We start from the raw sequence: 15721 nt of genomic DNA, 5'->3' as shown, positions 1-15721 counted from the left end.
AGACAGAGGAACACAGATGGGGAGGCTGAGTCAGTCAGAGGGAGGTGGCTGGACCTTGGAAGGCATTCGATTCCAGCAGCCCCAACCTGCTGCCTTCATCTGCTGGCACCGGGAGGGTACTCCGGATGGAGGGTCTCTTAGGGTGGAAGGAGGTGCTCACATTCCAGCATTCCGGGGGCCCTGAGTGTGCAAGGAAGCAGCGGTGAGCATGCTGGCCTCCAGAGGAGTGACTCAGGCCCAGGGCTCACTCCAGGCCTGAGTCAGCCTGGCAGGACCCCGGACAGGGTGGAGGGGGGGAATGGATCCCCAAGCCCATCCCAGGAAGAGGGAGAAAGGGGAGGTCAAAGGTGTGAGAGGATCTGTGTGCTTATCTGCATGGGAGCTGCCAGGCGGGGTCTCTGTGTGTGTCCCAGTGTGGAGGGCGTGGAGGGAGGGTCTGGGTGTGTCCCTGGCCCTCTGGATCTGTGTCTCAGTGCTTCTGTCAGCATCTGGATGAGGGTGTGCCTTAGTGAGGGCCAGCTGCAGAGAATTTCTCGGGTGTGTGTGTGTGTGTGTGTGTGTGTGTGTGTGTGTGTGCATGTGTGTGCGAGCGCACGCTACCAGGTATGTTTTGTCAGTTTAACTGTCTGTCCCACTGTATGGGTCTCTATTCTTTTTTATTTTTTTTTTGCCTGTGCTGGGTCTTCATTGCTTTGGAAGAATTTCTCTAGTTGCAGCGAGCAGGGGCTACTCTTCATTGCGGTGCACAAGCTTCTCATTGCGGTGGCTTCTCTTGTGAAGCACAAGACTCTAGAGTTGGAGGGCTCAGTAATTGTGGTCCACAGGCTTAGTTTCCCCATGGCATGTGCGACCTTCCTGGACCAGGGATCGAACCCATGTCCCCTTTATTGGCAGGTGGATTCCCATCCACTGCCCCACCAGGGAAGCCCGTGTTTGGATCTTTATGGCATATTTCTCTAAGTTTCTCGGGGGCTGTCAATGTAAGTGTGTGTCTGTGTGTGTGACTAAGAATCTCAGTGTTGGCCTGGTATCCAGCCCTCTTTGTGTGTTCATAGCTGTGACTCACTGTGTGAGGGTAGAATAGTGTATGTGTGTGTGAGGAGAGATGGCAGAGTGATGGACCGCAGCCACAGTGTGTCTGAAGGCTGTCCTGCACACCTCACTGTATAGAGGTGACTGTGTCAGCCTACAGGTGTGTGCCTCTAGGTACGAGTGTGTCTTGGTGGGGATCTTGTTTCTTTGTGGAGTCAGGATGGGTCATTGGACAACTTGGTGTGTTTCCTCATTGCCACTGCAGCTGTCTCTGTATGGATAGCTCTGTGATATCTGTATGTATGTCGCAGGGTGAGAATGTTGGTGTATAACTTTGTCCCATGGATCCCTGTAGAAGTGTATGTATGTATGTGTCTGTGTGTGATTCACAGCAGGTAATAACAATACCCTTCAGCTTCTGTTTGTTCTGGTGTGTCAGCCCCAGCCCTGACTACCTCTTGGTGGATGAACTTGAGGTCCTCACCGGCCTGTGTACATATGTGTCTGCGTCACCTACGTGCACTTAGCAGCATCTCCATGCTTGTGTGTCTGCAGCAGCCCTGTGTGTCGATGCAAGTGTGTGCTTCTGTATTGTTCGGCATCTCGATGAATGTGTCCAAAGCGAGTTGAGTGTGTCCAGCTGTGTTTGGAAGGCTTGGCTGTGTTTGTGTGTGGGTGCATCCACATAAACCTGATCTGCACCCTGTTGTGTACTTGTTGCTTGGTGGGTGTATCTCAATCTGCAGGGAGGCTGGTGTGTTTGTCAGCTTCAGCCTAGGTGTATATTGTGTTACTGGGCCTTTGTGGGCTTCTTTGGTGGCTCAGACGGTAAATAATCTGCCTGCAATGCAAGAGACCTGGCTTCGATCCCTGGGTTGGGAAGATCCCCTGGAGAAGGGCATGGCAATCCACTCCAGTATTCTTGCCTGGAGAATCCCCATGGACAGAGGAGCCTGGCAGGCTACAGTCCGTGGGGTCTCGAAGAGTTGGACACAACTGAGTGATTAAGCACAGCACAATGAGGGAGACCCAGGTTCAATCCCCGAGTGGGGAAGATCCTCTGGAGATGGGAATGGCAACCCACTCCTGTATTCTTGCCTGGAGAATTCCATGGACAGAGGGGCCTGGAGAGCTACATACGGCTCATGGGGTTGAGTTGGACACACACAGGTGTTTGCAGTCGGTGTGGGCTTGTTTGATCGTGTGTTTGTGCCTGTATGTGGGCGTGTGTGTGTCTGTGTAGCTGTGTCAACGTCAGCCCCCTGCGTCTACATGTAAGTCAACAAGCATGTTTTTGTGTCACTGCGTGTTTGTGACAGTACCGTCGGCGGCCGTTGACCAGTGTTGCTGTTTTCTGTTTTAGGACCAGCAACGGCCCCTGTATGTTAAGTGTGATTCACTGCGCGTGTATGCAGGAATTCGCGGTGGTACCATGTTAGGAATTCCGTCCGTTTGTGTGCGTCTGTCCCTGGATCTGACTCAGGGCGTGCCCCCTCTCTCTCCGCTTCCATCCCTCCCGTTCCCTCGGAAAAAGCGAACTGCGCTCCGGGGTGGGGGAGGGCCGGTACATCTGGAAAGCACATCTGGCCGGAGAGCCCGCCTGGAGGCAGGGGGTCCCAGGCCCCTTGGCCCCGGCTCCCTCCCTCCCTCAAGGTGCGGGCCGCCGGGGCCTGGCTAGGGGGATCTCGGCCGGCCGGAAGTGCGGGGGGGCCCGCTGGGGTGACTCACGCGGGGGCAGGAATGCTGCGGTCAGAACCGGGACCCGGGTCCAGACCCCCTCCCGCCCGCGGGCTCCTTCACGGCGGCGGGCAGCGCGGACTCCCGCGCGGTGACCCTGGCGGGGGCCCCCACGTGCCAGCTGCCTGGAGGGGACCCAGGCTTCCCGCCGCGCCCCACCCCCCCACCTCCCCGGGCAGCCCGCCCGGGGCCGTCCTGTCCCTCGGCGGGGCCCGCGGGGGCTGCGGGCACCTGACCTTGGCTGGGAACCGCGGCCTGGGCAGCGGAGCCCTGGAGCTTCCCTGCCCACCCCCATCCGGCCTCGCCGCCTTTGCCTGCGTCCACTCCCTCCGCCGCCTGAGAAAAGGAAACTTTGTGTCTGCGGGTAGCTGCTGATGGTGGGAACGAACACAGCGCAGAGCTAAGGCGGAGACAGCGCGAGGCCAGCAGACACTCACACCCAAACACAGATGGATACAGACCTGCAGTCACACGCAGATTTCAGACTTGGTCCTCCTTACATCCTGTCATCCAGACGTTGTGTGTGTGTGTGCGCACGTTGTGTAGCTCTGTGTTGTATGTCTCCGTATTTGTGTGTCTGTGTCTCTTGTGTTTGCCTGTGTACTTGTATGTGCCTTTGTGTGTGTGAGTATGTCTGTATGTGTGTGTCTGTCTGTGTTCCCACCACCACACTGGGGAAGGGAAGGCAATCCCGCTTTCAGACGCTCAAAAAGTTACTTAGGACTCCTCGGGGAACTCACCCATGGGTTTACACATGCTCACGTTGCTACCTACACACCCTGAAATGGGTACACAAATGCACCCACACCAACCCAGCCACTCATTCAACAAACACTTATGGAGCACCTACTGTGTACCAGGCCATCTTGGGCCCCGGGGAAGGGGACGGGGTGGGAATAGAGCAGGGCTGAAACCCCTGACCCCCTGGGTCAACAGTCAGCAAACAGGAGACACAGGAGCATGTGAAGGATACTCTGATGAGGAGAACCAGACAAAGTAAAGCAGGGAGGAGGCTGGCTGTGGAGGCGGAAGTCGCTCAGTCGTGTCCGACTCTGCGACCCCGTGGACTGTACAGTCCATGGGATTCTCCAGGTGAGAATATTGGAGTGAGTAGCCTTTCCCTTCTTCAGGGGATCTTCCAAACCCAGGGATCGAACCCAGGTCTCCCGCGTAGCAGGCAGATTACTTACCAGCTGAGCCACCAGGGAATGTCAATTTTCGACAAGGTGCTTGGGGAGGGACAGAGTGGCCGGAAGGTGGGATCTGAGTAAGGAGTGTGAAGGAGGGCGGATGTCTGTGGAATGCTTTTCCAAGCGGAGGGAATGGAAGTGCAAAGTTCCCAAGGTGGGAATATGCTTGGTAACTTCTAAAAACTCCAGGAGGACAGTGGGGCTAGAGCAACTGAGTTTGGGGGAGAGGGGTTGGTCACAACCGAGCTTGTAAATGAACAAACACTCCTATGTTTATACACCCCCATGAAGGCCTGCTTCTTAAGTGTGTGTCTAATAGGTGTGTACTCCCCTACGGGTGTCTGTGTGACTCAGTGTGATTGTGTCTGTGCTTGTGCGTATGTCTGTGTGTTTGCCTGTGTCTAGGTATGGGTATGTGTGTTTCTGTATGTAAGTGTGTACGTTTGTGTGTATAACTGTATGTTGGTGCATATGTTTGTGGTGTCTGTGTGTGAGTGTGTGTCTGTGTGTGTACGTGTACATGTGTCTGTCTGGGTGGGGGTTGGGTCTGTGTGGAGGTGGTGTTAGCTGGCCTCTCTTTGGGGTGGAGGTCTGCATTCCCCATACATTACCTCTTTTTTGACACTCCCTTCAAGCAGGCACCACTGGGGGCTGGAATGATCCTGGAGATGGGGCATGGTGGGGCAATGCTCAGCCTGGCCCCAACCCCCTCCTTCCCCTCTCTGACCGGGCCCCCCCTCACATGACTCCCCAGGCCTGAACAAGACTACTTCTTTCTCCTGTGAAGCCCACAACGCCAAGGGAATCACCACATCCCGCACGGCCACCATCACAGGTGACAGGGAGCTGGGGAGCTGGGTGTCAGAGGGTATGGGCTTGGGGTCAGAAGTCAGAACTGGGGTAGAGGACCTGGCGAGGAGCTTCGGGCACAGGATCAGTCCCTCCCCTCATCTGTCCACAGTGCTCCCCCAGCGGCCCCGTGACCTCCGCTTGGTTTCCACCCAGCCGACGGAACTGGAGGTGGCTTGGACCCCAGGCCTGAGCGGCATCTACCCCCTCACCCACTGCATTCTGCAGGTAGGTGAGACCACAGCCTTTTCTTGCCTCCATCTCAGCCGTCCTTCCACCCAGAGCTGCAATCCCTCATCCTTTCCCTGGGAAACCAGCCTTTCCCAGCCATTCTTGTGATGAGAGGCAGTAGAACCTTGGGATAGGCCAGATGTCCTGGGTTTAAATCCTAGCTCCAACAAGCTGCTGGCTGCATGAGCTTGGGTGGATGACTCAACGTCCCTGGGTCTCAGTTCTCTCATCTGTAAAATGGGCATAACGGTAGTCCCTACCTGGTAGCCTGGCTGTAGGAATTCAGTGAGTGGCTGCATTTAACAAACTTAAAATAGTATCTGGAACTTGGAAAGCATGCAATAAACTGTTGGGTGCTTTTGGAAATTCCTTAGCCATCCAGTGGTTAGGACTCCATGTTTTTGCTGCCAGAGGCATGGGTTCAATCCCTGATTGGGGAACTAAGATCCTGCAAGTCAAGCAGCATGGCAAAAGACAAACAAAAAGCTATTGGCTGTTTTCGTTTTTTTAGTGTTGGTGATATTGATTCTAGCCAGAATAGAAACCCTGAAACAGCAGGGACCAGAGCCATCTTCCACCACTGGGTGCTCACAGCCCTTGGGCTTCTCCCGTCCCATCCCTGACCACTCTGGCTAGTCACTGTCTGGGGATGAGTCTATCTCTCCACTGCACTGTGAGCTCTTGGAGGAGCAGGGCCGAGCTGGCTCAACCCCGTTATTTATTTCTTTATGTTTAAAAATTATTATTATTTTTACTTTTTGGCTGCCACGCAGCATGTGGGAGCTTAGTTCCCTGACCAGGGATCGAACCTTAGTTCCCCTTCCTGCAGTGGAAGCATGGCGTCTTAACCACTGGACCGCCAGGGAAATCTCTGGGTTCCCATTACTGCCCAGTGCAGGGCCAGACCCTGGGTAGGAAATGTTTACTGGAAGAATACCTGATAATTGAGGTGAGCTGGACCAAGCCTTCTGCACTGAAGTTGCTCCTGCTCTAGAATAAGAAAAACAAACCAACACACATCTCCAAATACAAGATCCGGTTCTGGCCTGAAGTTGTCTGAGATTTGAGAGTTTAAGTGAGGATGAGACAATGCCCGTGATGGGAAATGACAATAATGAATAATGACTAGTTTTCTTTTTTTTTTTTCAATCGTGCCACATGGCTTTCGGGATCTCAGTTCCCTGACCAGGGACTGAACCCAGGCCATGGCAATGAAAGCCCAGGATCCTAACTATTAGGCCACCAGGAAACTCCCAATGACCAATTTTTATTGCGTGTCCACTATGTGCTTAGGTTTCCCTGGTGGCTCAGTGGTAAAGAATCGGCCTGCCAATGCAGGAGACACAGGTTCAATCCCTGGGCCAGGAAGACCCCCTGGAGAAGGAAATGGCAACCCACTCTGGTATTCTAGCCTGGGAAATCCCATGGACAGAGGAGCCTGGTGGGCTACCGTCCATGGGGTCACAAAGAGTCAGACGAAACTAAAGAACAAAAACAATAACAACAACCACTATGTGCTGGGCCTTGTGTTACAGCTTAACACATACTTGTTTGAGTGTTTTGTGAAGTAGAGTCTATGGATACACTCATTTTCCAGATGAAGAAATAAGGCTCAAGGACTTCCTTGGTGGTCCAGTGGTTAAGACTCGCTCTTCCACCACATGGGGCATGGATTTGATCCCTGGTCAGGGAACTAAGATCCCGCATGCCATATGGTGCGGCCAAAAAATTAAAAAAGAAACTAAGTTTCAGAGTAGTTAAGCAACTTGCCCAAGGACAGAGCCAGGAAGTGGCAGAGGTGGGATCCAAACCCTTGTCTTGCCAAACCCAAAGGGCACTTTTGAAAGGCCATTTACAGCCAGTGCTTGATTAAACAGGAGCTACCTTTCTTATAAGACCCTGGCCCTGGGGACAACCTCACATTCACTTGATATTTTAACTCCAGAGAGTAATGACTGTTCATCTTCCCATTTTCAAGATAAGAAATTGAGACCCAGAGAGGGGAAGTGACCTGCCTTCCCCAGTGGCTAAAAAGGCTAAAACTGATTCAATCCCAGAAGCTGGGCTGATTTGGGAAGACCTCAAATGCCAGGTCAGACGCCAGCTGTACCCCCAACCCACATCCATCCAGTGTCCCCCAAGAAAAGCAGAAGTGTGCCCTCTTCCTTCTCCAGGTCTCACTTCCTGCTGTGCATGAGCTCAGGGTTCAAGTTGGAGGGTCACAGCCGTGCGAGGGAAAAGAGAAGTGGGGGTGGGCAGGGGGAGGCTGACAGTCTGCGCCCATGTCCCCTTTGTCCCAGCCGAGGTTCCCCTTCTGCTCAGTCAGTGCGGGTCAGAGAGCAGGCAAGGAGACCACCTCCCCCACTCCTGTCGTCTCTTCCCCAGGCCTTGCTGTGGTCTCCCCACTCAGGGACTGCATAACCTTGGGCAAGCTGCTGAATCTCTCTGAGCCTCTGTTTCCACGTCTGTAAAATGGGAATGAAAAAAGAAATTGACCCCCATAGGTACTCATTCCAGACTAATGTGCTTGGCAGGGTGTTTGGGGCATAGCTGGCACTCAAAATAAGTTAGCTGTTGACAGGATAGGCAAGCGAGTTCATGGGCATTATGTCAGTAAACCTCTCACCTTGACAGAGACTCTCGGAGGCCCATTTTCCAGAGACAGGAACTGAGACCCAGGGAGGTAAAGACACTCACTCTAAATCACATAGCAGAGACTTCCCTGGTGGTTCAGTGGTTAAGACCTTATGCTTCCACTGCAGGGGGCAAGGGTTTGATCCCTGGTCGGGGAACTAAGATCCTGTAAGCCACCACATGGCATGGCCAAGATAAAAAAAAAATCAGACAGCAAATAATATCCAAGCCAAGTTTGGACCCGATGGAATCTGGTTGTGAGCAGTAACTCTTTCCCAGCATGGCATGTGTTGTGGTTATATCACCTGGGTGCTCCCCAGGATAAAGTTAGCACCCCTGAGCTGCGTGGCTGTGGGCTGTGGGGCTGTGACGAGTTTGTGGTTCTGTGGGGAAGGGCTGTACGGACATCCTCCCCAGCTGTGGTCCCTCCCATCCTGATCGCGTCAGTCCTGGGGACCAGGTGGGTGGAGAAGCCTTTGCCGCTGTGGAGGATGTGCCGGGTTTGACACTGGTGGCCAGACAATCTCTCACACACAAAATAACAGTGACAAACACTCAATCTGCACAGACACTCTTTTTTTTTGTTTCTTTTTGCTTTTTAAAATATTTATTTATTTTTGGCTGTGCTGGGTCCTTGTTGCTGTGCATGGTCTTACTCGGGGGCTACACTCGAGTTGCATTGTGTGGGCTTCTCACTGCAGTGGCTTCTCTTGCTGTGGAGCACGGGCAGTAGGGCACGTGAGTTTCAGTAGTCACAACTCGGGGGCTCCACAGTGCAGGCACAATAGTTGTGGCGCACATCCCCTTGGCATGTGGGATATTCCCAGACCCAGGATCGAATCCATGTCCCCTTCATCGCAAGGTGGGTTCTTAACCACTGGACCACCAGAGAAGCCCTGCACAGACACTTTTCTACATGCTTACAGGGTGTCACTTCAGTTAAGCCTGTGAAGAAGGGAAACACTGTTGTTATCCCATTTTTCAGATGAAGAAACTGAGGCACAGGACTAGGGAGTAAGAGAGGCTGGATTTGAATCCCAAATCCCGTATCTGTGCTCTTCAGCACTAAGATGCATTGCATCTCTGGACAGAAGAGTATTATTACCATTACTGATGATCTTAAAAGGACGTTCTTATTGTCAGGAGGGCAAAGGTTTTGAAGATAGGATGGGTTCAGGTCCCAGTTTCATCAATGACAAGCTAGTGTCCTCGGATCAGTGATTCCAACTCTCCAGTCCTCAGTGCTTTCATCTGTATAATGGGCATAAACATAGCGCATACTTACAATGCACAGCTAAAGTGAGGTCAAATGAGTTTAGGTTTGTAAAAGACTTTGCTTTAAAAAAAAATTATTTCTCTGGCTGCATTGGGTCTTAGTTGCAGCGTATAGGATCTAGTTCCCTGACCAGGGATCAAACCTGGGCCCCTGCATTGCGAGCACAGAGTCTTAGCCACTGGAGCACCTTGGAAGTCCTTTTCTATTTTTTTTAATTAAGATATATGATGTTGATAATCTTTGGTGTACACCTAGATTGTTTAACCAATGTGACCACCCTCTGAATCAAGATACAGACACTTCCCAGCTGTTGAAGGTTCCCTCACCCCCCAGAGATGCCCACTCTTCTGACTTGTTTTTTAGCTATTGGAGGCTTGCGGGATCTTAGTTCCCCAACCAGGGATTGAACCTGGGCCCTCGGCAGTGAAAGCACAGAGTCCTAACCACTGGACCACCAGGGAATTCCCTCCTCTGGCTTCTGTTGTGGGACATTGATTTGCCTGTGGTCAAATGTCATTATTATTGATGCTGACCACCTGCCATGCAACGTCCAGCTGTCCTAACTTAATTTTTTTGTATGGCCATGCCACACGGCATTTGGGATCTTAGCTCCCTGGTGATCGAACCTGTGCCTGTAGTGGAAGCATAGAGTCCTAACCACTGGACCGCCAGGAAGTCCCTTACATTGAACCTTTAAGCAGCCCTGGAAGGCATTTGCTCCTCTAAGCCCACATTTTCCAGATGAGGAAACTGAGGCTCAGAGAGAGTAAGTTTTGTTGGAAGTGGCTTTTGCAACTGATGGCAAAGCCACATTGTGAAGCTGGGTGGCCTCTTCGCTTTGCAAACCCAGATGCCCGTGTTGCACAAACATGGAGTCGTCACACACACACACATCCTTGCAAAGTTGTGTCATCACACCAGGATCACTACCATTGAGAGTTGACCGCTTTGAGTGTTGACGTGGCCACCCTGTCCTCACACCCCCTCCCTCTCCCCAGGCTGTGCTGTCAGACGACGGGGTGGGCACCTGGCTGGGAGAACCAGACCCCCCAGAGGAGCCCCTCACCTTACAAGCGTCTGTTCCCCCTCATCAACTGCGGCTGGGCAGCCTCCATCCTCACACCCCTTACCACCTCCGGGTGGCCTGTGTCAGTAGCCAGGGCCCCTCACCCTGGACCCACTGGCTTCCCGTGGAGACACCAGAAGGAGGTAAGAAGGGGCTGGTGGCGGGGAGACATCGTCCACTGCCCCGCTGACCCTTGCGTACATCAGCATGACCCCCAGCATCTCCTCTCACCTGTATACCCCACGTGGCTTCAATCTCCCTCCTGTCCCATCCCCAACTGGCATCTCTCCCGGACCTCATCCCTGTGCTCCTGCTCATGGGAGACCTGCACCAGTTGCCCGCATACTTGTCCTTTGCACCCTGCCCCTACTCCTTGGGAAGAGGGGAGGGGGTCAGGAAGAGGTGGGGGTGCCAGCTTCCCCTTTTCCCTGTCCTCCAGTGCCCCTGGGCCCTCCTGAGAATGTTAGCGCCATGCGGAATGGGAGCCAAGCCCTTGTGCGCTGGCAGGAGCCAAGGGCGCCGCTGCAGGGCACCCTGTTAGGGTACCGACTGGCCTATCGAGGTCAGGATACGCCCGAGGTGGGTGCTGCTGGCTGGGCTGGGGTGGAGTAGCTGTAGAGGAGGAGACTGGGGAGTAGAAGATGACAAGGCAGACATGGACAGTTGAGCAGGTTGGGTAGGATGCGATCACCCTGTGCTAGCAGAGCACATTCTGGGGCAGTTGAAGGGGACCATGAGAGGGTAGCCTGTGTGCATGCTCAGTCGCTCAGTCATGTCTGACTCTTTGCGACCCCATGGATGGTAGCCCGTTGGCTCCCTGTCCATGGGATTCTCCAGACAAGAATACTGGGGTGGGCTGTCGTTTCCTTCTCCAGGGGATCTTCCCAACCTAGGGATCAAACCTGTGTCTCCTGCATTGGCAGGCTATTCTTTACCATCGAGCTACCTGGGAAGCCCCCAGGAGAGAGTTAGGGGATGGCTATTTATGAATCTGTGAACTGTGGTGTTGGAGAAGACTCTTGAGCGTCCCTTGGACTGCAAGGAGATGAAACCAGTCAATCCTAAAGGAAATCAACACTGAATATTCGTTGGAAGGACTGATGCTGGAGCTGAAGCTCTAATACTTTGGCCACCTGATGCAAAGAGCCGACTCATTAGAAAAGACCCTGATGCTGGGAAAGATGAAAGGCAGGAGGAGAAGGGGATGACAGAGCATGAGATGGCTGGATGGCATCACCGACTCAATGGACATGAGTTTGAGCAAGCTATGGGAGATGGTGAAGGATATGGAAGCCTGGCGTGCTGCAGTCCATGGGATCGCAGAGTTGGACACAACTGAGCAACTGAACAACACTTTGTGAATCATGTACAAAATGTTTCAGTAGACATATTTGCTAGGACAGTTTTACAGCAGATAGTTGCATAGCACGTTGAGGAAGAGGTGTCTCTTTCTAATTAGCATGAAGGTACTATCTGAGCAAGAAGCACCCTGGGATGGAGAGATGGATGGGAGAAAGAGGGAGGAATTAGAAGGGGATGGAGGGATGAGAGGACAAAGATGAGAATTCGGTTCTTTCAACAACAGTACTGTGTTCCACGCCTCCTTGTGCTAGGACCTGAGGATGTACATGGCAGTGAAGAAGACAAAGTCCTAGACCCGGTGAAGCTGATATTTTAATGAGTGGAGGGACAGAGAACGGAAAGGAGAGGACAGGATAGGGGATGGGAGACGAAGGGTAGGAAGAGGTAGGGGATGAGGGGCTGGCGATGAGGAGCGGGCTTTGAGAAAGATGGGGAGTTGAGGCTGAGGGTGAGGGCTTAAGCGCTAGGGCTGGATCTCTACTCTGATGCTTTATTTGCACATCCTAGGTGCTGATGGACGTAGGGCTAAAGCGAGAGGTGACCCTGGAGCTGCGAGGGGAGGGGCCTGTGCCCAACCTGACGGTGTGTGTGGCAGCCTACACCGCCGCTGGGGATGGACCCTGGAGCCTCCCTGTGCCCCTGGAGCCCTGGCGCCCAGGTAACTGCAAAGCCGTGCTCAGCCTCCCTCAGCCTACCTCAGCCTACCCACAGGGACCACGTCTATCCCAGATGCCCGTGACTTGCTCCTTGTACCTTTTGGCGTTACCCCAGTCTAGGCTCCATTCCCACCTGGAAGCTTCCTGAGAGCCTCACTCCCTCTCTCCCGTGTCTTACCAGTCTCTCTGAGCATGTCCTCCCTCCGTCCTTTCTCCTCGCAGGACAAGGACAGCCAATCCACCAGCTGGGTAAGGGCTTTCACACCCCTTCTCCTGCTCTCCCTTCCCCCAAGGCCCAGTGAGGGCCCCATCACCGCATGTTCTCTTTGCACATCCCTTTCATGTTCCTCAAACTCATCACTCTAATCCTCTGCTTCTTGGTTTTGTGTGGTCCTTGATGGAAGTGGCTGGAGTGGCCCAGAGCATTGTGGGTACTTGGTGAATGGTGGATAGATAGGTGGATGGGCAGACTGACGAATGAATGAATGTGTAGATGGATAAATGAATGAATGCGTGGCTGAATGGTGGACAGATGAATGAATGAGTGGGTGGTGGACGGATTAATGAATGGGTGGATGGTGGATGGATGAATGAATGGGTAGGTGATGGATGGATGAATGAATGGGTAGATGAGTGGCTGAATGAATAAATAGGTGGGTGGGTAGATGAATAGATAGGTAGAGGGACAGAGAGATGAGTTATCCCCCTCATATTCATCTTCCTCAAATATTTCTCCGAATATTCCTCCTACTTGTAACCACTATCCTTAAATATTCCTTACATGTTTTCTTGCATTTGTTTGCATACCCTTTCCACACTAACCCCACCCTCCTTTCACATTCATCCCATCATAACCCCTCATTCTTCTCACGGGCTTCCCAAACCCAATGCACACTCACACTTCTCATTCACAAACTGATACTTTTTGCACACTCACCATGCATCCCACATTGCAGGCACTGAAAGACTTTCAATCTACACGATCCCACATTCTGCAGCTCTCCTTGCACACTCACTCGACACTCCTTACACAGTATTCCCTCACCTCGAGTTAATCCTAACCCATGCCCAGTTTCTGCACATACCACACCAAACTCTTGGTACACTCAACACACACTCATCCTCCATTCCTTACACACTCACTCCCACCTTTTTGCATATCCTTTTCATCCATCTCATGCTCATCTTCCCCTCCCAAATCCTTTGCACGCTCATTGTACACTCTTCTCACACCAAAGTTACATCCTTACAAATCACTGCCCCTACCTTGTATCTAAAACTTCTTGAATACTCCTTGAATCCTCACATACTCCCAATTCCTCAAATACTCATCTGGCACTGTTTATACACTCCTTTGCACACCATGTCCCTATGCACATTTATTTCACCCTCATCCTTTGCTTTATGAAAACCCTTCCAAGGAATTCCCTGGCAGTCCAGTGGTAAGGAGTCAGTGCTTTCACTGCTGAGGGCGTGGGTTCGACCCCTAGTCAGGGAACTAAAATCCCACAAGCTGCAAGGAGTTGCCAAAAAAAAAAAAAACACGATTTCATAGTCATCACATACTCCTCAAAAATGTCCCTTGGTCGTTGGTCCCTGGAGCCTCCAACTCCTTGCACACCCATTGCACACGCCTTGTGCAGCTGTCATAACGCTGCACACATTCTCTCCCTGCTCAACTGTTTTCCACACCCAAGTCCCCCCTCCTTGCACAAGTCGTCACACACGGGTACCCCACTTGAGATTTACTTCTGGCCCTCCCACGCTCCTCCAGCCCTCCTTGCATTCTCACAGCCCATCCCGCACAATCTCTCACTCCCATCCCACACTCCTTCCACACTCATTGCACACTCCCCAGGTATCCATCCCACTTGGCACTCACCACGCTCATCCTAGGAGTTTCATACTCCTCCTTCAAAAAAAAAATTATTTATTTGGCTGCATCAGGTCTTAGTTACATCATGCAGGATCTTTTCTTGTGGCTCACGGACTCTCTAGTTGCAACACGTGGGCTCCATAGCACCTAGGCTCAGTAGATATGGCGCACAGGCTTAGTTGCTCTTAGGCATGTGGGATCTTAGTTTCCTATGCCTGCGTGTGTGCTCAATCGTCATGTCCAACTCTTTGCGACTCTATGGACCATAGCCCACCAGATTCCTCTGTCCATGGGATTCTTCCGGCAAGAATACTGGAGTGGGTTGCCATGCCTTCCTCCAGGGAATCTTCCTGACCGCAGAGATCAGACCCAGTCTCCTGCACCTCCTGCATTGCAGGCGGACTCTTTTTACCACTGAGCCACCAGAAAAGCCCCTCAGTTCCCTGATCAGGGATCAGACACGAATCCCCTGCATTGCAAGGTGGATTCTTAACCACTGGACCACCAGGGACATCCCTCACACTCCTCCTCCAACGTCCACTCCTTTCGTATCCATTGCATGCCCCTTCCAGCCCTGTCCATCACCCAATGTACCTACACCTGCCTCCCTTCAACACCACCCCCCTGGGGACCCAAGGAACCAAGACCTCCACCATGACCTGTCCCGCGTACCCCCTGACAGTGAGTGAACCCCCAGTCCCCGCCTTCTCGTGGCCCTGGTGGTATGTACTGCTGGGAGCAGTGGTGGCCGCCGCCTGCGTCCTCATCCTGGCCCTGTTCCTCTTCCACCGGCGGAAGAAAGAGACCCGCTACGGGTAAGTCGGGACCACGTGGATTGGGAGGCTGACCTGGACTGGGGTAGAGAGGCTGGAGGTGAGGAGGGTAGAGAGACCGTGAGGAGGCTGGCACAGGAGGAGAGAGTACCAAGAATCAGAATGAGGACAAGCGTCTGGGGAGTGAATGGAAGGCAGAAGGCAGCAGAGGCGCTCAGCAGACATTGGAGGAGAGGGCCGGCAGGTCTGGGGGTTGGGATGGCGCTTGCTTCCACTGCTCGTGGAGGTGCAGGAGGTTCCACGTCACTGCCCTGCCCTCACCTCCTCTCTGTACCCCGCTAGAGAGGTGTTTCAGCCAACTGTGGAGAGGGGCGAGCTGGTGGTCAGGTACCGTGTTCGCAAGTCCTACAGTCGGAGGACCACTGAAGCTACCTGTAAGTGAGCCCCATGCCTCCCTGCCTGGGTTTTGGGGTAAGAGGTATTGAGTGTTGGGCCTGCTGGGCTTCTGCAGATGTGTGAACCAACAATTTCTGAAGGCCTTGGAATATTAGCACCACAGACCCTAAGAACAACAGGACTGTGGGACCACACACGACTTTAGAATAATTGAATCTTAGACACAATAAATTTTAGAAAGGCCAAACTCTGAGTCATAGGCTCTTAGAACCATGTAATGATGATGATGAAGACGATAAACATGATGATGATGGAAATGAAAAAATGCCCATGATGAGATGATTACAATGCTGATGATAATAGCCAACCCTAACACTTCCTCTGTGACTACTACTGTTCTTTTTTAAAAATTAAGTGTTTGTTTATTTATTTATTGGCTATACTGGGTCTTCATTGCTGCTCAAGGGCTTTCTCTAGTTGCAGTGAGTGCAGGCTACTCTCTAGTTGTGGTCTGAGGGCTTCTCGTTGCAGTGGCTTCTCTTGTGGCGGAACACAGGCTTTAGGGTACACGGGCTTCAGTAGTAGCAGCACATGGCCTTAGCTGCCCTGAGGCATGTGGGATCTTCCCGAAGCAGGGATCGAA

General features: G+C 52.6%; 1 protein-coding gene and 1 non-coding gene across 3 annotated transcripts in view; one reads left to right on the top strand and one right to left on the bottom strand.

The window, feature by feature from the left end:
- AXL (AXL receptor tyrosine kinase) overlaps positions 1-15721 on the top strand; it is a 35130-nt gene that overhangs the window by 3900 nt on the left and 15509 nt on the right. Inside the window, exons 5-12 of one of the 2 annotated variants that reach the window (XM_043436280.1) lie at positions 4714-4794; positions 4921-5036; positions 9948-10158; positions 10455-10594; positions 11885-12035; positions 12256-12282; positions 14592-14724; positions 15025-15116. In XM_043436280.1, coding sequence (XP_043292215.1) covers positions 4714-4794; positions 4921-5036; positions 9948-10158; positions 10455-10594; positions 11885-12035; positions 12256-12282; positions 14592-14724; positions 15025-15116 — 951 coding nt within the window. The remainder of the gene's footprint in view (positions 1-4713; positions 4795-4920; positions 5037-9947; positions 10159-10454; positions 10595-11884; positions 12036-12255; positions 12283-14591; positions 14725-15024; positions 15117-15721) is intronic. The other variant, XM_043436281.1, reaches the window with a different exon arrangement.
- TRNAE-UUC lies at positions 9338-9410 on the bottom strand. Its single transcript has one exon. It is a non-coding gene; the product is annotated as a tRNA-Glu (tRNA).

The sequence above is a fragment of the Cervus canadensis genome, chromosome 18, assembly GCF_019320065.1.
Source record: "Cervus canadensis isolate Bull #8, Minnesota chromosome 18, ASM1932006v1, whole genome shotgun sequence".
Classification (NCBI taxonomy): Eukaryota; Metazoa; Chordata; class Mammalia; order Artiodactyla; family Cervidae; genus Cervus; species Cervus canadensis.
Note: the sequence above shows the minus strand (reverse complement) of the source record. Positions and strands in the feature narration are given on the sequence as shown.